The 24,830-nt window shown below is 39.8% G+C and overlaps 1 protein-coding gene across 6 annotated transcripts in view; it reads left to right on the top strand.

Moving 5' to 3' along the window:
* The first annotated feature begins 441 nt into the window (after positions 1–441).
* The window catches only part of osbpl6 (oxysterol binding protein-like 6), a 38,614-nt gene continuing 14,225 nt past the window's right edge, over positions 442–24,830 (top strand). For 2 of the 6 annotated variants that reach the window (XM_056388713.1, XM_056388709.1), the window contains exons 1-10: positions 442–723; positions 8,966–9,215; positions 17,940–18,062; positions 18,539–18,592; positions 19,374–19,487; positions 19,577–19,747; positions 21,630–21,771; positions 21,953–22,056; positions 22,620–22,712; positions 23,490–23,658. In XM_056388713.1, the coding sequence (XP_056244688.1) occupies positions 9,069–9,215; positions 17,940–18,062; positions 18,539–18,592; positions 19,374–19,487; positions 19,577–19,747; positions 21,630–21,771; positions 21,953–22,056; positions 22,620–22,712; positions 23,490–23,658 (1,117 nt within the window). In that variant the 5' untranslated portion in view covers positions 442–723; positions 8,966–9,068. Of the gene's footprint in view, positions 724–8,965; positions 9,216–17,939; positions 18,063–18,538; positions 18,593–19,373; positions 19,488–19,576; positions 19,748–21,626; positions 21,772–21,952; positions 22,057–22,619; positions 22,713–23,489; positions 23,659–24,830 lie in introns of all 6 variants that reach the window. The other 4 variants (XM_056388712.1, XM_056388708.1, XM_056388711.1 and 1 more) reach the window with 3 other exon arrangements.

The raw sequence follows: 24,830 nt of genomic DNA, 5'->3' as shown, positions 1-24,830 counted from the left end.
GGGAGATTTCTATTAATTATAATACGCCAAAAAATGTATTTTTTTATTTATGTATGTTTATTTTATTTGTTTGTTTGTTTGTTTGTTTGAAAGTGTGTTAAAAGTTTTATTGTGAAAATTGGTAAAATGCTATACTTTTATATATATACAGATGTTACAATTCTTTGTTAGTATATTTGCAATGTCGGTAACGGTATAAAATGTCAATATATTTGAGATACAATAACGTATATTTTTTCCACCAGGGGAGTCGTGGGGGCCACTGGGCAGTTACCCGCTTTGCCCGGTTGGTATGATCCCGTCTTTGCTGTGTGGGATGGACTTAAAGTTTGCTGCTCCGAGTCCGAGGTCTGTGTGACTCCATTACCGTGTTTTGTGATCAGCCACTGTCCGCTCGTGTTTGATCCATTCCGGTGATTTCTTCCCGCTCAAAGCCAATCTTGCTGCAGGGAGGAGCGACCGGAGTGCAGCTGAGCTGAGCCGAGCATCACAGCCCGCATTCAAGGAAACAGGCAAACACAGCACTTTTTCGACTTTCCACAATGTTCTAGCCTCCGTACAGCAAACGTCTGTGATAAGAAGAAATAGATATATTGGATGTGGACCCCTATGGAAGCCGCTTGTCTCTGAGAAGCTGGGAATCTCTGCCCAGTCAAGGGAGACCCCCTCAATTGTTTCCTGCGCCAAGAACTGTAAAGACATGGTCATCACTCCGCAGCTGTGGTAAGGCAATGAGCTCTCCTCTCTCTCTTTAAAGACAACCACAGCGCCAGTTTTGCTTATACAGAGGCAACTACTGTGTCATAACACTGCTACGTTAAACGAACGCGCAGAGCCGCTGCTTTGGTGCTTTAATCAGCCGCTCAGACTGAGACCCCAGCATCTCATCTTTTGTATTTGCATCCTGAGTGAATCACCGAGGACCAGTCAGACATGAGCACATAGCCACCGCTGACTTAGCTAGCTGCTGCTAGGCTGACACAGGGATACATGCATCCAAACATTGCGTGTCCCAACATCACGGGGACATCATCCTGATCTAGGACCCCCCTCCTAAAAAAAAACAAAAAAAACATGGATGCTGTAGTGGGGGTATTGAAACAGCCAGGCAGCCAACTCTGTACCTGACTTTGAAGATGGAGACGTAATGCGTCACTGACATTTTCACCTTTTAACTGAGCTTCATGGCTTCTCCCACCGTCCCAATAGATAGCTGTCACCATATATTAGAGGTATATTGATTGACGTGACCTCCACTCATAATCTTCTTTATATCTCACCCATTATGATGACAATGTTGACATACCAACTAATTGAAAGTTAGCCAACTTCTGTCACTTAAAAGATTGCTCCACAATATCACTCTGCCTGGTTTCCAAACTGAAGGTCAGCCAGTGACTTTGCAGTTGTTTAAAATAGCACCGATTCACATAAATTAAAGAGCAGCAGAGGGGACTGGAAAGCTGAATGCATTTGTGGTTTATCACTGGCAATGCTCTCTTGAATGGATATTGCTTTGATCAGCAGTGATGATTGATTTTCTGATATATTTCTTGGCCCGGCCTGAAGAAACCTCCTCCTGAAGGTGTCCCCGTCCCATTTAGACGAAATCTTTGCAGAGCTTCTTTCATAAAGGGAGAGGGGATAAAGCAGAGGCCAGCCTCACTTTGATTCTCAAAATACTGGATTCAGATTGTCTTTTTTTCATCATGTCATGTCATGTCATTCATGTTTCCAGTAAGGAGGAAAGCACATAGTAATAATATAATAATAATAATAATAATAATAATTTTTAGGCATTTAATTAGCTGATAGATTCAATAACTAATATATGGTTTTAAGGCACATGACTCATCTATAGCTGTCCCCTTCATTTGCTTAAATGATTGGTTCTCTATAATCACCAGCATGTAATTTGTTCTCTCTCTGTTATAAGTATGATTAGTTTTTGGTTCCTAAGTTTTCTGGTGGTAAAGTACTTGGTGTCATTACAACATTATACACACTAATCTATAACCTGATATCTGGTTTTGAGTTGCAATACCAAAATGATACTTAATGTTATAGCCCACTTTTATGGGCTGAATATAAACAGGCTTTCTTCAAAAATGTCTTTAACCACTTAACATAGTAAGCCAAGCATCAAAAAAAAATTTTGTGTTGTCTTGACACAAAAATAAAGTACAATAAAAAGTTAAGAAATTAGGTTTTACACCGGGCAACAATTGACTGGATCTTCAGCGCCAACTTTCAGGTCCTGACAGTTTCCAATATGGGCACAGGTCAAGCAGTACTTCAAAAGTATTGCAGTGTGATACCCACCTCTACCTAGATGATGTAATGTGTGCAGCGCAGGATAAACTGGCTCTGTCCAGTTGGTGTTGTTGTTTTTTTGTTTTTTTTAAAGAAGAAAAAAGACAGGTCTATTTTAAAGATGCTCGCTGCTTCAAGATGTCGTCCATTTAGCCTGCTATTGTATACCCAGGTAAATGGTAAAAACACTGCTGTGCTGATCGATATGCATTATGAGCCAGTTGTAAATTCAGACAATGGCTGTCCTCAAAGACCCTGTAATATAATCTTGGGACATGAGTCTGCTTTTGTTGGCCCACTTTAATTATGCAACAGAGCGGGGAGATCACATCAGCAAACTTGGTTGGAGTGCTGGTCGATAATGCGATATTGTGGGTGGTTTGGATGTGGTGACAACACAAACGTAAATGTCTTTCCTCTCCTATCAAGAAACAGCTACCATCATTCTTCATCATATTACATGTTTTGTGAGGAGTGATGACATTAACGTTTGTGTGGTATAATGTGCACAAGCAGCAGCAAAGTGATCACTGATTCACCTTCTCTCCTTCTTATTTTTCATCGGTTTGTTTGGCTTGGGGTCCTGCGGTGCTGCTCGACATACTGGGTGTCTAAATCTTAAGTTTATTTTCCTCACCCCTCTCAGATCTCACAGAGCAGGGCACACAGATCGAGGGATTACTTGGGTCCTCTATACCTCTCTCTAGACAGCTCTGCTTCGCTCTTCTTGGCTTGACCCACATCAGGAAAGATGATAGTCACTGCTTTATTTGTGATACTTTATTGATCCCTGAAGGAAAAATTTGACTTTTCACTCACCACCCCCCACCAAAGTCACAGCACATATTCAGCTACAAAAAGCCCCGGAGCCTGTGGGAATTTAGCATCTCGTTCAAAGACATTTCAGTAGAGCAGACTGTCGTTATTGCAGGTGAATGAACTTTCATAAAGGTCATCACAAAGTAGGCTAATTCACCTAAATAATTCACATGATCACAGGCACTGTAACTGTATCTGTGATCATATTTCTTGGGCCATGAAATGTACTCACCAATCCTAAATTAAAAGAACTACATATCCCAAAAATTGACCTCAACATCCAGTGTTTTTTGTGTTCAATCGACACAAATATAATGAACTACTAAACCTCAAACACCTAACCAACTCTTTATTACAATACAATACAACCAGTGAAATTTTATCTAAAATACCAGATTACAGTATAATGCCATTAATCTTTTAATTTGCTCAGTTGCTGCTGTGAAACAGAAGGAGATTTGGACACTTTATAATTATTTATTCTACTGTGGAATCAGCCAACAAAAGGAGCAAAGACTAAATAAATGGGTGTCAGTGGATCTACTCCATCAGGTCTCAATGACTACAAACACACACTTTTCAGCGATAAGAACAAACAACAAAAACCCTTTATTTTTCCTTTACAAGACAATAAAAAATATCCTTAATGATGTAATAATAATGACCAATCTGTAAATTGGCTTTATGTCGCAAATATGCTGCTAATATAGACAATAGAAGAGTCACAAATGAAGACCTCATCTCTTGTTAATGCCCAATCATTAGAGCTGTTTACTCAGCTTGTTTTAAGAGTCTCCAGAGTCTAGTTTAATGAAGTTTGTATGAATGTGTGGCCTTGAATGTTAAATTTAACAACAACAAAAAAAACCCAAAAAACATTCCATGGTACATAATCAGATGATGGCACCAGTCAGAGGTCAAATCATTTTCTTTCCAAGACCTCTCTCTGACAGTTTTCATCATTACTTTTGATTCAGAAAACCCCTCTATATAAATCTGGTTGCTTTTCTGGAGCATGAAATTAGACAGACAGAACTTGTTTTATGTGTGTGGTTGAGCTCAGAGTGTGTTTTGGTTTGAAGGAAATGGATGGGAAAGGGAAGTGAAAGTCTTCTTTTGAACATCTAGACCTTTCATGGAAGTGATGCCACACAACTGCTAACTTTAAACTGTTAGGAGGAAATTGGGCAGAGGATCACATTTCCATAAATAATTATTTATAGTGTGTAATTCATCAGCACAAACAAAGAGGCTACATGTTGCAGAAATGCATTTTTATAAGTATGTGTTAGTGTATGTGATAGTGTGTGTGTGTGTGTATATATATACTGTATGTGGTGTATGTGGTACATATACTGTATGTGGTACATATAAACAAGGAGGGATTTGTGAGAAAATCAGAGGGGGATATTTTTGAAACATATTTATTCATGAAAATAAATAAAAAAGTACAGTGGCCCTATACAAACTAGTCACTCTAGTTTTACAGTATCACACAAATGCTTTTGCAATACCACTCATTTGTACTTAAATACCATGCTTCGCCACACTTTCTCCGTAGCTGTTGCAACCCTAACCCAGGGTGGAACCTAAAACTAGAGCGGTGTTGACAACAATTTCCTTTTTCGTTTCTTTTTGCTGTTTATTTCCAAATTAAGATTTAACCACATTTGTATTGTGGATCAGTTGTGTCTGATGGGTAACCTAAATTTGATAGCGATAGCATGTTAAGACAGCTCAGCCTCATTGTAGCAGTGAATGTGGTGAAGTTGCTCAAGTCTGGTGGCATTTTAGTCCAACTTGAGGCATTATAAGAGTGTCGACAGAAGGCTCCTGTTCCCAGTCTGTTACATACTAGTGTCATTGTTGCTTTTCTTAACTGAAGGCTCCTCTTTGTCCTGTAGTATATGCAGCCACAGTATATCTGAACCGCAGACTTTCAGAAAATGTGCACGTGCATCTCTACATAATATTGGAATATTCTGTTTGATTTGTACAACTAAAATCATTTGAAATATCATCATTGAGGGGAACCACTGTGTAATATATGTGTCATATTGGATATCATGTTTTGAATAATCTGTTCTCTGGATTGGAGCTTGAGGGCTCACATCTCCAGTAGCAGCAGACAAAACAAATTAATAATACTACATTTGTAGAAAAAAAGAGTTACACATCCTATCCAGTAATGTTGAACATTTTTAATTTTTTACAGTACATTTCATCTAACAAGTGTGTGATCCTGAAATTAGCCCATTGTAACAGGGTGGAATCAGACCTTGCTGGACTGACACTGTATGTTTTATTTACACCAAAACACACACATACTCATTTAAAAACCACAATTTTGTAAAGACAGCATAGTGTTTGGTTTCACATGGTCTCGGGGTCTTGGCCAGGTCTTCACAAAGTGTTGTTGTAGCTTCCTCATAGCAGTGCATGCCTTGTTCTCCTGCTTAGAGGACCATAATCATGGTGACTGGATTTAGAAGATTAAGCTCATGGCTAATCAAGTCCTGGGCGGACGTTCCCCAACATGGTGACTGGCTTCATATGGAGCGGCACTGCTGTCTGCCTGAGCAGGAGTCAAACCGACAGCTCTATGTGGCTCTGTCAAATTTTAAGAAACTGGCACTTTCATCCGCTTGTCAACTGAAAGACATTTCGAACTGTTGGTTTACACTACAAAACCTCTGTGTTGCTCACAGCAGTTACTATCTACATGAAGACTTATGGGCTTAGAATAATTGTCCTGTTTAGTCAGATAGGGAAATTGTTTTGATTCAGTTTTAATGTGTGCACAATGAAGAGAAAAAGTAATAATTTTTAATAGTCATAGTTACAAGTTTTCACTTCACTCTTGCTTACAGGAGCTTTATATCATCTGTTTTGGTATCATTCTGTCATTTTCATGTGCTGATTTTTGGCTCTTTATGTCTTTAATGTACAGTGAACATCAACTATACCCTCTACATGCAGAGACTTACTGTGTGTTAAAATAGTCTAGTTTACACTGAAGGTACTCCCCACTTCTGCTTCCTTATTAGGTCAAGGAGAGTGGATCTATTAAATAGGCTAAGAGGCATACACTATCTGAATGGACTTAGCACCTTGTCTTACAGTAGCTTAGATCCTAGTTGGCTTAAGACAGGGCAGGGATGATGACGTTGTCAAAGGATCTGAATTATAGATGATAGTGTGTGTGAGTATACTGCACCATTGCACATGAGAGTGCATACTGCTGAAGTGTGCAGAGCTCCCCCGTGGACTCAGGGAGTTTCCCAGACACATGGGAGAGCCTAACAGACACATCCTGTAGCTAAAACCACAGGGGGCTCTGAAGTTGTATACAATAGCCACAAACAAAAACAGTCTGAGATGTTGAAATCCTGCACCGCTTAACAGTGTTCTGTGTTTCATCTAGTTCCATATTAATAATAAAAATGATAATAAGAACAAATAATAATGACAGTAATGATAAAATGTCAAAACAGCATTTAGAACTTACAATACATGCAATATAATATTGTGACCTGATATGAGACTTGATGTTGTTAGTGAATTTGGTTACCATAAGTAGGGTTACAACTAATGATGATATTATATTTTCACCCATGTCTGTTTATTTCTCAGCAGGATTACTCAAAAATTACTGAACCAATTTGCACTGAACTATGCAGAGGGATGGGGCATGGGAGAAACCCATTAAATTTTGGGGCACATCAAGATCATTTACTATGAATTTGAATGTTGAAATTAGAATTTTTTTTGACTGAAGTCTGGTGTTTGACACTGGCCTTGCACTCTGAGTGCCCTTCTAGTTTTCTTTTATTTATTTATCGGGTGATTTATTAATATAAATCCTCAGAAAATGTCAAAATGGGCATCAAAACTTCCTAAAGCCCAAGGTAGTGTTATCACACTGCATTTTTTCTGACAAAGTCCAAATTTCAAAGATATTTGGTTTAGTATCCCAAGAGACAAAAAAAATGAGAAGCTGTAAGGGTATGTTTAGAATTTCGTTAAAATATGACTTAAAACAATCAATCGTGGAGTCGATTGATTCATTTTATGTTAATCAACTAACAGATTAATCAATACATTGTTTCAGATTTAACCATATTTTTACATAGTAACCACACAAAGGCTGAAAATACTGCTTTTCCTGCCAGCACTTTACTATTTTGTGATCAAGGTTAATAGACCACATCAGTGCAACAATGCTTTTCCTCATACATGATTTATTGTTGATGAGCTCTATAAACCAGATATTTCACATTATGTGATATAGTTTTCTGTGTTTATCAGACTGTTCTAGCCGAGGGAAATGACCCTCGAACGTCTCTTACTATGTGTTCATTATATCCACTTCCACTTTACTAATTTCTGCCTCTCAACATGTGTTTAAATACTGCATCCTCGGAATCTTATCCCCAAAATATACATGATCAATATTGAGATATTTGATCAGAAATGTTGTTATTTGTCCAGGTGTAAAGGTGCAATAACATTCTCAGTATCTCACCAAGTGTCTCAGTTTCTAAATTGAGCAGGGTTTATTTTCTACAATCTTGCAATCGATGTATGTTTTATCAGTGGTGAGACCTCCTGAGAGCTCAGACAATTACACAGCGCCACGGCAGGCAGTGTTATAGGTGTCGGCATGGAGCAACACAGTGCCATGACTAATGATGAAAACGAGCACTCCCCGTCGCTATGTGAACGTAAGGTTAACCAGACATTTTAAATCAAGTATTTAATCAAATCGTGGCCCTGCAAGTACAGACTGAATTTTCATATTTAAACCAGAGGATGTTCTTCTTTACTCGTGTTTTAGCTGGTATAAGTTAGTTTTAACTGGTTTGTGACCCAACAAGTAGAGCTGTTGATTCTTTCTAGTATCGATTTGGTATCCTCGCTAATTACCATCATTATCACAGTGGTAAGTGGATGTTTAAGGATTTATGCAGTCCTGTGGGATGATATCAATCTTCTGCAGTGCAGGCAGTGACTACAGTCATAAATTGACATTGTGATCCGCCACATTTCCTAATTGAAAACACAGTTCAATGCCTTGATGTACAAAGATGTACTGTTTTTCCGTTGAACTGCAGTAAGTGGATGGATACGGTTAGAGGCTCAAAGTTAGAGCTGATGCGATTAGTTCATTGATTTTTTGATCAACAGAAAAATAATCCACAACCGTTTTGATTATCATTTAACCATTTCAGTAATCAAGCAAAAATATTGAAAAAATGCCACAATTTCTCGGGTTTCAGCTTCTCAAACGGGAGGATTTCCTGCTTTTCTTTGATGTGGATGAGAGTAAACTGAATATCTCTGGGTTTTGAACCGTTGGTCAGAAGAAAACAACATTTGACGATGTCACCTTGGGCTGTCAAAAAGTAACCAGCAGATTAATCGATAATCAAAATAATTGTTAGTTGCGGCCCTAAAATAGATTCCGTTTGGGTTGGAGATCATTTGGTGCATACCTCTGCTAAATGCAGTGTGTTGAGTAATCCTGAGTGGCACCAGTCTCATAGCAAACATAATGAAAGGTTTATCCGGTAATGCACATGTAATGAAAGAATCTTAAAGACCCCATGCTTCAAAGAACAGCTCAGGGTGTCTCTACTGAGCATCTGTGAGTTAGATGAACATACTGAAATTGATGGAGGACAGTTCTTAAAGCCTGGGAAAAGGCCCAGGCACTCATTTCTAACAGGAATAAACAGGCTAAGTGGTGTTTGATCGGTTGTAGTGTGGCTCAGTGTTTGGTATAAACAACAACAGTATTGCGACGATAAAATTCCTGACTTTTGTTTTTCAGATGAACAGCAAGCAGTGAGCGTGAGGACGTGTCAGAGGATGCTCCTGATCTGCGTGATCCAGTGCTGAGGGAGGTCCACAGAGCCGACTGGTCGGTCCCCACCATGTCTTACCACCAACATTACCAGCGAGGCCCTCACGGCCGCACCATGAGCTCTGAAGACAGGAGCGCCACGCCAATCAACAAGACCTCCACACCGGTCCACAAGAGCGCCTCCTCCTCTTCTTCTTCCCAGCGCGACAGCCGGCAGGTAATTTTCAGGCCACAGGAGGAGAAAATCCATCTTGAGATAGTTTCTAGGGATGGCAGCACTTTGAGTGAAGGTAACTTGAGCAGAGGTAATAAGAGGAGAAGTGAACATTATTTCCAGTTGCTGCAGTCCTCTGTCAGTAGGACAGTTTATACATAAAAAAAGGCAGATTGAAAAATAGTCAAACTATAATTAGGATTTTTGTAAAATCAGCTTCTTTGTTGACTAATGCTCTGGAGAATGCTCTAATCTTGCATGTTTTGTTAACTCACAAAACACATTTTAAATTGGCGTTTCTGCATGGTCACAACATATGGCCACTGGTGAAAGTAGTACTCAAAAGCTTTTCTAAGTAAAAGTACCAATATAGCAATGTAAAAATAAACCAAGTCCTGGAAGTAAAGTAAAAGTATTATCAACAAAAAGGCGATTAAAAGCATTAAAAGTAAAAGTACTTGGCTCCTGTGACTGTTGTCATATATTACATTATTGGATTGCTAACACTGATCCATCAATTCAAGCTGCAATTTAGTGTTATGCCTGGTACAGGTGCAATTTCGTTTTAACAACTTTATATACTGTTTGGTGGTTTAGTCCAGTCTCAGTCAACTATTTAAATCAAACTATCTGGGAAATTTAGATGGGAAATCTTTTGTGGAACCGTTAACCGTCTCAGAGACGTCCGAAACCTGCGGCCTGAGGCCCCAACTAAACGCTGCTTTTTTAAAAAGAGTTTCGTATTATTGTATTGTAAGAACAAAGAAGGCAAATATTGATATTAATATTTCTAAGCCTACAGCAGCCACACCATGTAGGCAGTTAATCAGGCGTCATGAACCCCCTCAAACCGTGCGTCAAACAACGTCGACAACCACTCTGGCAGAATGCAATGCGAAAATTAGCCGGAAGCAACCAATTCATGGTTATAATTAGACTTAATCACTGAAGTGTCTTCCCATCTTTATATGCGTAGGATTATTTTGACTAAGTGGTTAGTTAAATCTGTCGAATTGTTTCTCTATTTCTGCTTTGCAGATGAATTTAGGCAGACAGAACAATCTCCACTGCTAATGACTAATGATTAATAGTTGATTCCCGGGAAAAGTCCTGGAACAAAAAAAAAAACTAATTGAGTCTAAACCCTAAAAGACCTTATTGACTGATGAGCTGACTAATCAGGTAAAAGAGAGCAGCCCTAATTCCCTGGTTAGTAAATAAAAACCTTGCAGAGACATGGTAAACAATGATATATAATCGTATTTCACAGTTCACAGGACAAGTCTTTAAGTCTAACCTCTGCAGTAAGCCATCTGAAGCCCCGGCCCTCATTACCTCACTGAGCTGCTGTGTCACTGTGGCCACGCAGAAACAGGACACCGAAACTGGAATCTCTGACATCACAGCTTTTCCGTCGGCACTGGCTCATGAATGTTTCATGAGGGACAGGCGGAGGCTTGGTGCTCCACTGAACATGTGGCACGCTCTGGTATGCTGTGTCGGAGCCCAGCTTGTGTCCGCGGGAGATGGCTCTCAGAGGAGAAAAAGGGAACTGGTTTGAGACGGGGCCTGTTTGAAAAGCACAGTGGAAGGGCCACTGCTCGATGAGGCAGACAGTTAACCCCTCCAACCCTTCTGTTCATTGTTCCATTCTTTAATGTCGCCCGCTTGCTTTTGCTAACAAAGCCTTCACGGGTGGAGGGGTTCAGCATTTCATTTCCCTGACGCTTGATAATCTTAAAGCCAAGTTCATCTCAAAGAGAGGTTATCTATGAGCACTTCTTTTCTTATTCATCTCTTTTAATGTGTTTAATGTGTTTTGCCAAAAAGGGTAACTGTAAAGATAGCAACAAATTAAGTCTTTGTCCTGTAGATCCCCTTAATTCTTTACACCTGCCTGATCAAGACCTCAAGATAGTCAGCGGTGTATAGAGGGAATCAGCAGCACGACAAGAATTTAATTGGGAATTAGCTCTTGATCGTTGCAGCTGTTTTGTTTCATGATTTAACAGTGTTCACTAAATGATGCAGTGATGTGCCCGTCTGTGGGTGATCCAGGCTGATGTAACGATCACAGAGGCAGGTGTATCACTCAAAACCACATATAGTCTTACAAATCATCTTCTATTCTCTTGAGCTGTCTCAGGGGTTTAGCTCACAAGCATGATAAAAAATGCACAAGGAAAGGGCTTATGCTACCTGCATATTTCTAAGCTCATTTGAAGAGATGCCGACTTTAAAGTCACGGTGCAACGTAAGTAAAAGTATCCTTAGCTACCATAATGTGACATATTTCTGAGTGAAACTGACTGTGGTGGGGAGTAGTTGCGATTCCTCAGATTTCAGTGAATCGCTCAAAAGTGGATTTTATTTTGGTTGACAAAACAATCTCACTGCAAGGTCCTTTTAGTAGCTGTTCTGGAGCTTTTGATTGCCTGACACCATCTTCCTCATCAGGTGTAGTTTCACCATTTGTCATGAAAAATTTGCAGTTTGAATTTCCATTTTACTTTAGCATTTTAGGGTCCTTTCACACATTTTGTCATAAAAGTTGATCTTTTTGACCTTGGAGACAGCAGTTGAAAAAACAGTCTTACTACAAGGTCCATTTAGTAGGTGTTCTAGAGCTTTCAGTTGTATCACAATCTTCCTGATGACTCCATCTGTTGATGAAGATCATGTGATGAGCCTGTGGCTGTTTTTTCAACTGTTGTTTCCAAGGTCAAGAATGAACTTTAATTAAATTATTATTATAGAGGTGACTTTATAAACATGGCTGATGAGTGAGGTCTGCAGCAGAGAGCGTCTCTGGACTTTATTGACATTGTGCAAAGTTATGCATAAACCTTAGTTGTGGACCCTCATGACAGCATTATGCCACATCACTATCTGCTTGGGGTATTTTGTGGAGGGAGTTTTCAGTGATACTATGTAGAGAATACAGTGTAGAGTGCGTCATCTCGAGGGACTTCCTGAGGAAGCACAGCAGACACTGAGAAAAGACCTTAGCTAGCTTGGCTGGGCCTCAGTTTTTGAGGAAAAATGAGAGCGTGGCATTTTGTTTGGGGGGGAAAGGCCTTAATGAGATCCAGCCCCCATTTTCAAATCAATATGTGTCACTTTCTCCTCTGCTGACAACTACTGTTCAGTCTGGAGACCCTCATGAGAGCAATTAGAGGCTTCACCTGCAGTAAGCACAGACACTCACACACTAACCCACACACACACTTAAAGTTTGTGCATTAAGACGTTACACAATGAGTCAAGATGTCGCCACAAATATCCACTTTTCTGTCTTGCTGCTTGTCATTTCCTGGTTAGATAAAAGACATTTTCGGTTTAGAGATAGTAGGAGGGACAGATGGAATCAGATGCAGTGTTTGTGTTAAATATTTAAGAAAGATCCCTTTGATATATGAGAGCGTGGAAGTCAATGATGTGATTATCAGTTGCTATTAGATCAGATAGTGGCTGTTCTCATGGTAATGACCAGAATATACTGATGTTACTGCAGATGAAAAAGGACTCCGTATCTTCTCTCTCCTGTATAGATGTCTTTCTAAGAAAATGTAAATAAGAAAATGTAATTTATTGATTCCGTGACCAGGTTATCATAGTGTATGTATCTGATGTGCTGGTTTGACATATCTGTTAATATAATTTTCTTCAGCACACAGCAGACCAACTCAGAAGCAGAGGAGATGATCTTGACAGAGAACAGAGTGATTTTTATAAGATCATAGACACGTTTGGCACAGTCTCTGCAAGTGGTGCCAACCCTGCCATGAATATTTCTGGTTTCAACTGAAGTTTTGCCATGATCTTCCCCATGACATAAACCAGCTTAACGCCTTTGGGAGAAAGCATGGATAGAACGTGCTGGAGTCAGAGTCAGAATGAGACCCAAGTTATTTTCTATAGGGATTTATTATTGATCCAAAATCTAGATGGGAAAAACACACCCATGAAAAAACAGGATTTGGCCGCTCTCATCACAGCATGTAAACTGTACTTTTTTATAAAGCAGTTTGAGTGTGCTACTATATATAAAAACACAGATGAATCATTTGTCGTTTGTCTTTAGATGATCTTCTCCTGCTTCTCCACTTTTTTTTTGTTGTTGTTAGGTTTGAATATGATTGTTTCCTGTGCCAAACACCTGAGCCCCAACACATCCTTTTCATTCGACAAAAAAATTTAATTCAAGGTCCAAAAGTAAGTAAGTGGACGTTGAATTAATCCTATCTCACCTACAACACAGCAGGTCACACGTGTGGACTGCACATCTCTAACTGAATGTGTGGTGTTTACACAGTGCATTAGACTGTGCTTAGACGCAGTCTCTCAGAGTGTTAGCTTCTCATCCATGTGGCAGCCCACTCTCCTACTCTAAGCTTTAGTGCTGAGCCAGCCAGACACTGCAGTGAAATCCATCCCCAACAACAGTTCCTCCGTGGTTATTAGCTTCTGAAATATCAGTGCTCACAGGTGATTGTGAAAGAGGATGTGGGAACATGTTACAGTTTTTCTGTCAGGGACTACAGTGTCATACTCGTGCACAGTATCTTCTTGCATTGTGTAACTACAGCAGGAGATACAGCAGCATACTGTGTTCTGCATTTTTAATTATTAATAGTTCAGTGGTGTTTTTGTGGGCAACACATAGTTATGGAGTCATAAGTTTGTACTCCCACTATGTCACACACTGTTACTATTGTAGACAAAAATTTTGGTAATATCTATAATGCGTGCTCGCAGATGCTCTTTACAGAACTGTTGAAAAGGCATCGTGGGCTCTTAAAAGGTTGTAAGCTTTATGTTTGTGTCACATGAAGTTAGGAGTTTATCAATGTTGACCGATGAGTCTCATCTATGGAAGACGAATATGGCCGTAGTAGCAATCATTTTATTTTATCCCTAATCTTGAGATCACAAGTTAATTCCTATTTTAAGATAACACAGTTTCTCAAAGCTAGAGCTGCAGCTAATGATTATTGATTATTTTCTTGATTATCCAATAAATCATTTGTTCTCAAGATAATGGAATAATTAGCTCATTATCACAAATAAAACTTTAAAGTAAAGTGAAGATATTTATCCTGTAATCCCTGTTGTTTTTCTGGGACAAGATAATGAACTCCATGCTACAAGAAAATTAGTTTGTTTTCCCAAGATAACAAGATAGTCAAAATGCGATCTCAAAATTATGGGATAAAGTAAAATGATTGCAAATAGGGCTGTTCTTGGCGTCTGTAGTTGTCCTCTCTAAACTGTGACTGAATGTTGTTCAGTTGAACAATTAAATTTTCTAGCCATTATTTTATTTCATTTTTTTGTGTTTGCTGATCAGTGATTATGTAAGCCCTTTAAAATTTAAAACTCCCATGAAAATGTAAATGATTAAGTTGATTTCATTATTTTATCACTCTTTTTATTACATCATTATGTTTTGTAGGGGCCTGAATACACTAAGGAGGAAATAAACTGAAATAATTAAATTCGAATGTGGTTGGGTTGGGTAGCAGTGTAGACTGTCAGAGTCTATGGGGGAAGCAGGATGTGTAGGAGAAACTTGTCATCAGAAGTGGGCTGTTGTAGTGATATTTATAGTACTGATTTAGCCTAAGGTATCCCCTAGGAGTGTTTGTCCTTTATCCTGCTCAGGAAGACCTTAACTGTAATAGTTTGATTCATTGCAGCATCAAAAGGTCTGTTGTGCTACACTGCTGGGTGTCACTGCAGGTGATGGATCCCGGAAGACTTGGCCTATGAAAGTGACACAGTTAGACTGTAAGATTGATTTAGTTGATGATCAGATTATTCAAGTCCTTTCCCTGTTAATGTACTGGCATCTAACTAGACCTGGAAAAGAAAAGGTGAGAAAAAAAATGATCCAGGACAAAAACCTAAATCAAGTCAATTTTATCCATATCAAACAAACAGGCTCTTGGAACAAATCTTTTTAAATCTTGACACAGAAAAGCAGACGGCTCCACTCTGAGTCTGCCACAAGATCCTTCATTAAAGAGGTAAGATCACCAAGAGGGAGCTTTAAATTATTCCGCAGCGAGATCAATGAATGTGGGCAGAGTGCAGGAAATCACTTTGGTTTAATTCCGCTCTATTTTCAGGGTCAAATAACAAAAGCAAACTCTTTGGCTGTAGCAGTAATTTCCATATAAATCTCTAATTCTGTGTTGTTTACTATATGTAGAGCCAGAGGTTGTGTGGACTGTTCCTCATGGGGAATTTGTTGATTTACATTGTTGATTGGTTTGGATCTTAAAAGGATACGCAGGAAAGTGCATTGAATTGCAATATTTGCAAGCTACAAGCCATTCTTTATTTAGTGTAGTATTGATCTATCAATTTAGAGTCAGTTGAAAGTCTGTTTGTAATGCTTCAGATAACACACAGGAAGTCTTTATTGAGAGTTTCTCATGTGCTGCTGGATGCTTGTCGGAGAGGATGCCCGTCATGTGTGTGTGTGAGGCTGCTGTGTTCTAAAAGAAGAAGCTGTTGATGTTTTGATCATTTCACAGGCAACATTACAGAGTTGAGTTTTTCAGTTGATAATGAGCTAATTGCTTTGAGTCTAACGAGAGGACCGCTGCCTTTTACGATATGATTGCTTTGAACGGTGAGGCACATTTTTGCTAATGAAGTTGATCTCCTCCACTTCCCTAGTAGCACAGGGCCACTGAAAGAACGGGGCTGCCGTCGGTGGAGAAACATGACCTCATTACCGGACAGATCTGTTCGCCTGGCCATTAGATTAAACAAGCTGTTGTCTCCTTTTGTTAAATGTCCTGCAAACCAAGGTCGGGTGTCGTCACGCACACCCAAAGAGCTGTCTTGAAGATAGCAGCATCACACTGTGCGGTGAAGAGACACAGGCTATTACTTGGTTTTCCAGAGAAGCTTGTGCATGTTAAATTGTGGATTTTGCCTTAAAGGCTCTGCCTCTACTGATTCAAGTATGAAATTAAAAATTTGACCTACTTCAAGGATATTACATTTAAATGTGTTCCATTTTGTAAAAAGAAATGACTATGTCATGTTCAGGTCTTTCTACAGAGAGTAGACAATGTTTAAGGCTTTTACAACGACATTTTGCAGACTGTAAGGCAATGCAGTGAGAGGACATGCTCTATTGATGTCACGGTTGCTCTTTACAGCTACACGTTTAGCACATAGGACACGACTAAATACAACTGCAGCAGTTGTTGATAAAGGTTGCTGAATCCTGATTGGTGCACTAAGTACGTGACAAAACCTTTTTCCAGCTGAGTCCCACCCACTTCACACCAATAACAACATAGAGGCAGAAATCTCTCCTGCAAAATAACTCTCACCTTTCTAACTCTGGCAGAAAACATTGTTTATGTAGGTACCCGTCACTCATAGTAAGAAGCTGGTCAAGGACAATATGTTTTTATGGCTATTATAGGCATTCTGGGAAATGTAGAATTACTAACCGAGATACAGGCCTGTTCTTGATTTAAGAAATAACAGTAGTCAGAGGATTTTTTTAAGGTAATCCATCAAAAATCTGTGCATCTCCAGTGTTGTTGTCTGCGGATAAATACAATATTCCAATGGAAATTAATTTTTCATTAAAGATCAAGCTGTATTTGTGAATATTATTCTATCACCAGAGACTCTCATTCTTCATTCACGACTATTTAGTAATGGACCAGAATTCCAAATAAAAAGACCAAACAAAACAAAATACGGTTACCCACGAACACAAAAAAATCTTTTAGTTAACTAAGACTATACAAAACAAATCCTTTGTGAACGAATACCATTTGAAAGAAAATGCCATTACAACTCTTGACTTGATGTAAATAAGCAATATGCAAACATTTGATAGATGGTTTAAAACATGCTATAATGAAGTTGTATGCAGCTAAAAAAGTGTTGTGTTTATTAATGTACAATATTTGTCAGCGATTAGAACTTCTCCTATGAGGACATATTTTACATTGTTAAAACTGTGTTGTACTATATTATCATACATTATCTGTTTATGCACCAGCCTCCACTCATGGGTGTCCGCAGGAGGAGTTATAGTTGTTTACAAATATACAGCTAAATAGGGGAGCTTACAGTAAAGTGTAACCATGTTTGGTAAGCCAAGACCATAAAAAACACATTTATTAAAATACTAACTAATTTTTTTGTTTACCAAGACAATGAGCATGTCAGTAAAAACAATAACGAACTTGCTCACAAAAAATAACTTGCTGAACTGAAAGACAGTGAATGGATCATGTCAGGGCATCAGGAGGGTGATGATCCTTTGCTTGCATCAAAGCTGTGATCCCATGATTCCTGGTGTCACTCACACCCACCCATCGGGGCCGACGGTGTGATGCCTAACCTGTCCCTGCCTGACCCTGCTGTCCCTCTACTCCAGAGGCGTCACGTTGATTTACAGACCCACTAGAAGCGGGAAGAGCACAGTCAGGAGAAATCTAATGGAGTGGAAATGCTGAGAGAGCAGGTGGAATTTGAATGGGGCCGTATTTCTTTAAATGTGTAGTACAGGGGGAAAGAATAAACAAGTATTGAGTGTACCCCTGTTGCTTTCCTCTGTTTGCAATACAGTGGACATGACAGCAGAGTCTTTTTTTATTGCAGCAAATGTATCTCTTGTTTTCTTATTATTAGTGAGTGAGTGGATTAGTTCTCACACAGTGCTGTATTTCTACTCTTCTCAAGGAGGCCGACAGCTGGGAAATCATTGAAGGGCTGAAAATCGGTCAGAGCAACGTCCAGAGGCCTGATAAACACGAGGGTTTTATGTTGAAGAAGCGGAAATGGCCCCTGAAAGGCTGGCACAAGGTAAGGTCCACAGGCAAAACCGAGACACAAAAAGCTTTTGGTACTGGGAAAAAAAAACACGTTCAAACACAGCCGCTCCCCGAATGTTAAACAGTTTGCTGTCTAATAAAGTGCTTTTGCTTGAAAGAAGTTCCCCTTTTCGTGCACTTTGCCCCACCCTCTCTGGGCCTCTTCCGCAAGCTTAGTGGAAATTTCATTTGAAGTCACCACCATCAGCATCAGCTTAACTGTTGTTTTCTCAAAACACGTGAACACCAGTGCAAAGCAGACCCTGATGTTAACATATTTGAACTCACAACACCACACAACACACGACACAAATGTCCTATAGCCGACAATATGAGGGAATAAACTGTGGACAACTTTGTATTCGTATTGAAATTACAACATAAACAGGTCCAACGTTATATGAATTCAATGTCTGTTGTTCCTATCATTTAACTAACACATTATTTTTGTGCTTCTTTGCTCTGCAGCGTTTTTTTGTTCTGGACAATGGTATCCTGAAGTACTCAAAGTCCCCCATTGATGTAAGTAACCCTGACTATAACCCACAGGCAAAAACAGGGCAGGCCAGCCTGACATCAGCTTGGCTTGGCAATGAGTCAGCAGAAACATCTGCAGCACGGATCATGATGTTCAGTGTGTTTCAGGAGACCAGGCCACTTTGCAGGAAAACTAAAGCTCACTAAAATCACTTTACTAAGATTGTTTCAGTTCTTAGACTTTCAGAAACGATCATCCGTGCCAGTGCTCTTTGTGTAAAAGTACAACACTAAAAGAACCCTGAAAGGCTTCCTGAAATGTAGTTTATTGGTTTATTTTTGGTTAGGGTCAGTTTCAGTTGTAGTATTTCACTACTTGCAATCTTAATCCCAGCATGTTACAGACATGTCAATCACTTATTGTGACAATAAGTAATCTGAGGATCACCATCACACTAATTATTAATTTTATTTGTGTTTTTTGTGTTTCCCTCCTTGACACAAATATGTACGTATATAATTTTTTCCAAATCATATGTTTTTTCAAATTAGCTGAGCAAGCAGAAGTAGTCCGAGGGTTAAAGTTAGCCTTTGTTGGGAATCACTGACTTAAACAATAATTTATTACCAAAATAGATTCCAATTAATTTTGTAATTGAATAATAAACCATTTCAGTAATTGTTTAAGCGGTTGTTCTAGCGCTGTTATCTGCAAAAGTAGTTTGTTGTAAATGTTACAGACAACAAATATAATGTGTGTGCGCAAAATTTACAATCTGATTAATTGTGAGTTGAAAAAAAGTGTGTCTATCACCTATTACCTCAGATCCAGAAAGGCAAACTGCATGGCAGCATCGATGTCGGCCTCTCAGTCATGTCCATCAAAAAGAGGGCCCGTCGCATCGACCTGGACACCGAGGAGCATATCTATCACCTGAAGGTAACACAAATGGGAAGAGTCAATAGTGTCATTTTAACATGGAGGTCAGTCGATGACAGTTCAAATCTCTCTGTTCTCTTCCTCTTCAGGTCAAATCTCAAGAAATCTTTGATGCCTGGGTGTCCAAGTTGCGTCATCACCGGCTTTACAGACAGAATGAGATTGTGCGATCTCCCCGGGATGCCACCATGCGGACGTTTCCTCCCCCAGCTGCCATGGACTCCCCCCAACCCGCTGCGAGTGTGGTACATGAAGCAAAGGTGAGTCCTCCCACCCACCGGATAGCACTATCTTCTAACTTCTATCTAAGTTAAGAAAAGTCTTTTGAATGGAAATTGGTTTGCACTGTTTGAATGTAAATAGTAAAAAGACACTATTTGCTACAAAACACAGCAAGGCTACATCACAGATTTAATGTCGATATGGGCCTTTCTTAACAGACCAGTCTGAATACTCTTCATACTTCTGTGTTTCAGGCTTGAAGTAGTTTCTCTCTATGTTCCTAGCAGAGTGCAATTACTTATTCAAGAATGGTATGTCATGGGGAATGAGAGATCACCTAGTTCTGTTTTTTTTTTTTTATTGGAAACTAGGATAGTGTACCAAAATATCTTCCAGAGGAGAGGAAGTAAAATTCACTGAACATTTACAGTAATGACAGGAAGACTTTATGGTCAGACAAGATTGTGTTTGCCTCTCTGCTGTGATTAGCCTCACCTCATATTTTGTCATTCGTGACTTTGTGGTGTTTCCTTTCAATGTTCAATTTAACAGTTAAATCTCCATACAAATACTCTAGATGTTAATGTCAGTGTGATTTGAGGCCTTGTTTTGGTTTTCCATGCCCCTGGTCTCTCCGCTGTATTATGAGGCTAATTGTCAGACTAATGCCTGTGATTGCTGTGAATAAAGCTGACTGGGCAGCTAATTGTATCCTGATCATTAGGATAACAGAAAGGATTGTTTGTCTAGACTGTTACCAGTTTAGTGTGAAGCCCTGGTCCTTGTCAGCTTGCCTGAGTGGTGTGTAAATGTGAGGATGCAGCAAGTGTACTGTATGTTCTCCAGGGACTGATGCTGTGTGCCTCATACAGGCCATTAGAGGTGATCAGTAGGATCTGGATTTAGAGCAGCTGGCTGCAGCCTGATGAGCTCTCCCAGAAGAAAAGCTTAAATGAAAGACTCCAGTACTAGAGTCAAAATTAACTGCTGCATCAAGGACTTAAAAGGAAGATACTCAACATCTGCAAAGACCCAGGAAAGCCTCTGCATAGCAGGATTTGAACATACTCCAAGAAGGAGATAATACTAAACGTTATTCCTGTTGTGACTTTATTCAACCATTTCTGCTCCATAAGTACATGTTTTAAAAGTTGAACACATACATATTTACACATCAGCTGAGAGCCGCTGAGACCTTCCCTGTGTGCTGCTGGACAGATTGACTGAAGCTGTTGAAGGTGCAATGTTCAAGGCACCAAAGAACCATATGGTATAAAAGATCCATTCAAATACCAGTAATAGTTTTTCTTTCTGAATAGCACTGAAAATTCATCTTCAGCCTTTCCGAGTGAAGCATTTATCAAGCAAAAATGCCAAATATTTGCTTCTTGTGGATTTTGGACCGCACCGCACAAAACAAGGAATCTGAAGACGTTTGGCGTCTGGGAAACTGTGAGAGGAATTTTGCACTAGGTTTTAACATTAATGTGATATAGCATTAGCTTATATACCTTCAAATCAAAGAAAAGTAGCCAAGTTGAATTTTATTCATATTATTACATGTTTTATGCTTGTCACTCACAAGTTACAATGAAACAAATGTAAAAAGGAAGTTAACCATTACCCAGGCTGCCAGAGGTTTTATAAACAAAAGACACACAGCTCACCTGCAACACTGACAAACCCAATGGTAGTTTTGGTTTGACAGGGATGTCCTCACTGACCATCACAATTTCTATTTTTCTCTGTCAGAAATACTGCCTGAAAAACTCCAACTGACCTGAATTCTGATTTTCTAGCACCAGAGCAATCTTGTTTGGTTATTGACTGATTTAGATTCATTCCACCATAAAAGTGCTCCACATTTTTCCTCTGGTGATGTGCATTTACTCCGTGTTTGCTCCTGTACCACCACAGCAGGCCAAGCCAAGCAGCCTGCCGTGGCAGCCAGTGGCTCCCAGCAACAGCAGCAACAGCAGCCTGCCTGCGTCCTACAGTAACGGCCAGAGCAAGGTGGTTGCTTGGCTCCAGGAATCAGAGGAGATGGACAAGTGTGCAGAGGGTAAGTGCAATTTTCCTCCTTATGCTGGCAACAAATCTGATTTTACAACGAAGTGGATTAAATCAAGCCTCGGACCTTACGATAAGCCCTTCGAAACCCCTGAGTGGAGGATTGATGACTATTTCATGACACATAACACTGAATTTGTTTGTCCGCGCGTGGGTGTGAATTTTATTTTCAGAGCTCGCACGATGCCAGTCCAACCTGACTGAGCTGAGCCGGTTATTGCAGAGTCTGGAGATTCTACAAAGGACACAGTCAGCACCCAATTTTACAGATATGCAGGTAAAATACACACACACACACACACACACACACACATCCAGAAACACACACATCCACGGATACAGCACAGAGCAGAAGCAATTTAGTAAGTGTGTTTCATTCAGAGGTTTCTTTCCACACTACATTGTGGACTCTGTGTGTGGGTGTGTGGGTGCGTGTGTGCATGCATGTGTGTGTGTGTGTGTGTGTGTGTGTGTGTGTGTGTGTGTGTGTGTGTGGTCCTCAGAAGCCTGTTAATGATGTAGGTGTGTCAGTCTATGAAAGGTGCAGTCATTTAAAACTTCAGCTTTCATTACCTTTGTAGACTGTTGGGAATCAGTCAGAGCCGCTGTGCACTCCTCTAACTGATCAGAATCTAGCCAGAGCTCATTTTTTGTATCATAGTTTGAAATGCATTTTTCTAACACCACACATCCCATTTGCCCCGAAATTTTGTTTGCAACTCATTTGTGGGAATGTTGTCTCTTTTTTGTCATTTTTGTGTGTTAACGTTTGCTTTGTTTTGTGATGTGTTTGTCCTATTAACCACGCTTTTCATATTTTGATCCACCTGCGCCACAAAGATCAATTGTGTAGAATTGTCAAAGAAAGAAAAGCGCTTGAACAGAAGATGGAGAACAAAAAGTGTCGGCAAAGATGCAAAATTCCAGCTTCAGGTACCAGATTCTATTTTGTTTCTATTTTATACAGGCACAAACACACACAAGCAGGATTTTGATTATGAGATGTTTGAATGGATTAGTCAGATGACAGAGATTTGATCCTTAACAATATTGACAACTGATTGATCATTTTTCAAGAAAAAAGCAGCAAAGCTTCTAAGATGTGAAGATATGCAGCTTCTCTCTGCTTAGCTGTTTTATATTGAATATCTTTGACTTTTGAAGAACTTGAACATCTGAGTGTTTAGTCAAGATAACAAAAGCACAACAGTATTAAACTGTAACCTGCTGCTCTCTGTTCCCCTTTTTAAGAGGCGAGGGTGTTACACAGTCACAGCTGAGACAAAATAGTTTTTGCTTTTTTCTGTCCCCTTTATGCTTTTGTTCTTTTTTGCTTTTAAATTAGTCTGCACTGCAGCCGGTACTTATTAGTGTGGTGTGTCATGGCCTGAGTAATGATTTCTCCATCATTGCAAATTCACCCTTATTTTGCTTAATATATTAATCTGTGCTTCCTGAAAAGACTAAGTGTGCTACATTTGTCATACACTGTGTTTTTCCAACCAACCCCCACGCTAAAAGGAAGTTTTAAAACACTTTTCTTTCATGAGGATATTAGTGATAGAATAACCACTACAGCAAGCAAGTCAAAGGCAACTAGATGTGTTGTTTGGGCGGTGGTTTGTCCTGGCTGTCAGACACACAACACATCAGCATTTTTGTGCCTCGCAGGTGATTGACAGTAGTCCTCTGTGCTCTTCGTCTCTCCAGGTCCCTCTGTCTGCCAGCATGTCCCCTGTCCGCCTACACTCGTCCAATCCCAACCTGTGTGCCGAGCTGGTGGACTTTCAGCCCCCTGTCTCCCGGCTAACAGACAGCGTAGAGTGTGCCAGTGACTACATTAAACTTCAGGAGGAATTCTGCACCATTGCCCAGAAAGGTAGGCAGGTAGTATGCATGGCTGCAGCGTAACCAGGGCGTTATTAGGTGAGATACAGTATGTCCCAATGTCTCATATTATATGTAAATTTTAAGGTATTATTATGGTTTTCAACAAACTGGATTATTTTCATATAGTAGTGCAGGCGATAGTGTCTGTTGGTTACGATAATGGTTTACTCACAAAAGTAATTGTTGAGATCTCAGAACACAGTAGCGTCACTAAGAAGGAGTCCGTTGTGGGCATTAAACACAAGCAGTCAGAAGTTTAGACAGATTTTAAACAAATCCCCAGATTAGCTAAACCCACTGGGGGATCTCTGGCTGAGATCCTTTGTGGAGATGAGAGAAACTTCCAGAAGGACAAACAGTTCTAAGCGTGATGTCTGGTTTCCTCCAGACATGCCCAAACAGTGCAATATCGGCTTTGTCAGACCTGAGGATCTTGTTTTCTAACAGTCTGAGAGTCCTTAAGGTGTTTTTTTAAAAACTGTTACCAAGGAGAGGCTTCAGTCTGGCCACTCTGCCATAAAGCCTAGATCGGTAGAGTGCTGCAATGATGGTTGTCCTTCTGGATGTTTCTCCTATCTCCACATAGGATCTCTGGAGCTCAGCCAGAGTGACCATTAGGTTCTTGGTCACCTTTCTTACTAAGACCCTTCTCCCTCGATTGCTCAGTTTTGCCGGGCAGCCAGTTCTAGGACGAGTCCTGGTTTTTGCAAATTTCATTTAGGAATTCTGGAGGCCACTGTGCTCTTGGGAACCTTCAGCACAGCAGAAATTATTTTGTATCCTTCCCCGGATCTCTGTCTCGACACAGTCCTGTCTCTGAGACCTGCAGGCAGTTCATAGCTTGGTTTCTGCTCTAATATGCTGTCAGCTGTGAGACCTAATACAGACAGGTGTGTGTCCCTCCAAATCATGTCCAATCAATAAAATTCACCACAGCTGGACTCCAATCAAGGTGTAGAAACATTTCAAAGATGATCAAGAGAAATGGGAGGCATCTGAGTTAGACTTCAAGTGTCATAACAAAGGCTCTGAATACGTCTATTGATGTGACATTTCAATTTTTTCTTTTTAATAAATTTGCAAAAAATTCTAAAATTCAGTTTTCACTTTGTCATTATGGGCTATTGAGTGTAGATTAATGGGGGTTGGGTTATTTTAGCA

The sequence above is a fragment of the Seriola aureovittata genome, chromosome 11, assembly GCF_021018895.1.
Source record: "Seriola aureovittata isolate HTS-2021-v1 ecotype China chromosome 11, ASM2101889v1, whole genome shotgun sequence".
In the NCBI taxonomy this organism is placed as follows: Eukaryota; Metazoa; Chordata; class Actinopteri; order Carangiformes; family Carangidae; genus Seriola; species Seriola aureovittata.
The sequence above is the reverse complement of the archived record's forward strand: the minus strand, read 5'-3'. Positions and strand labels throughout refer to the sequence as shown.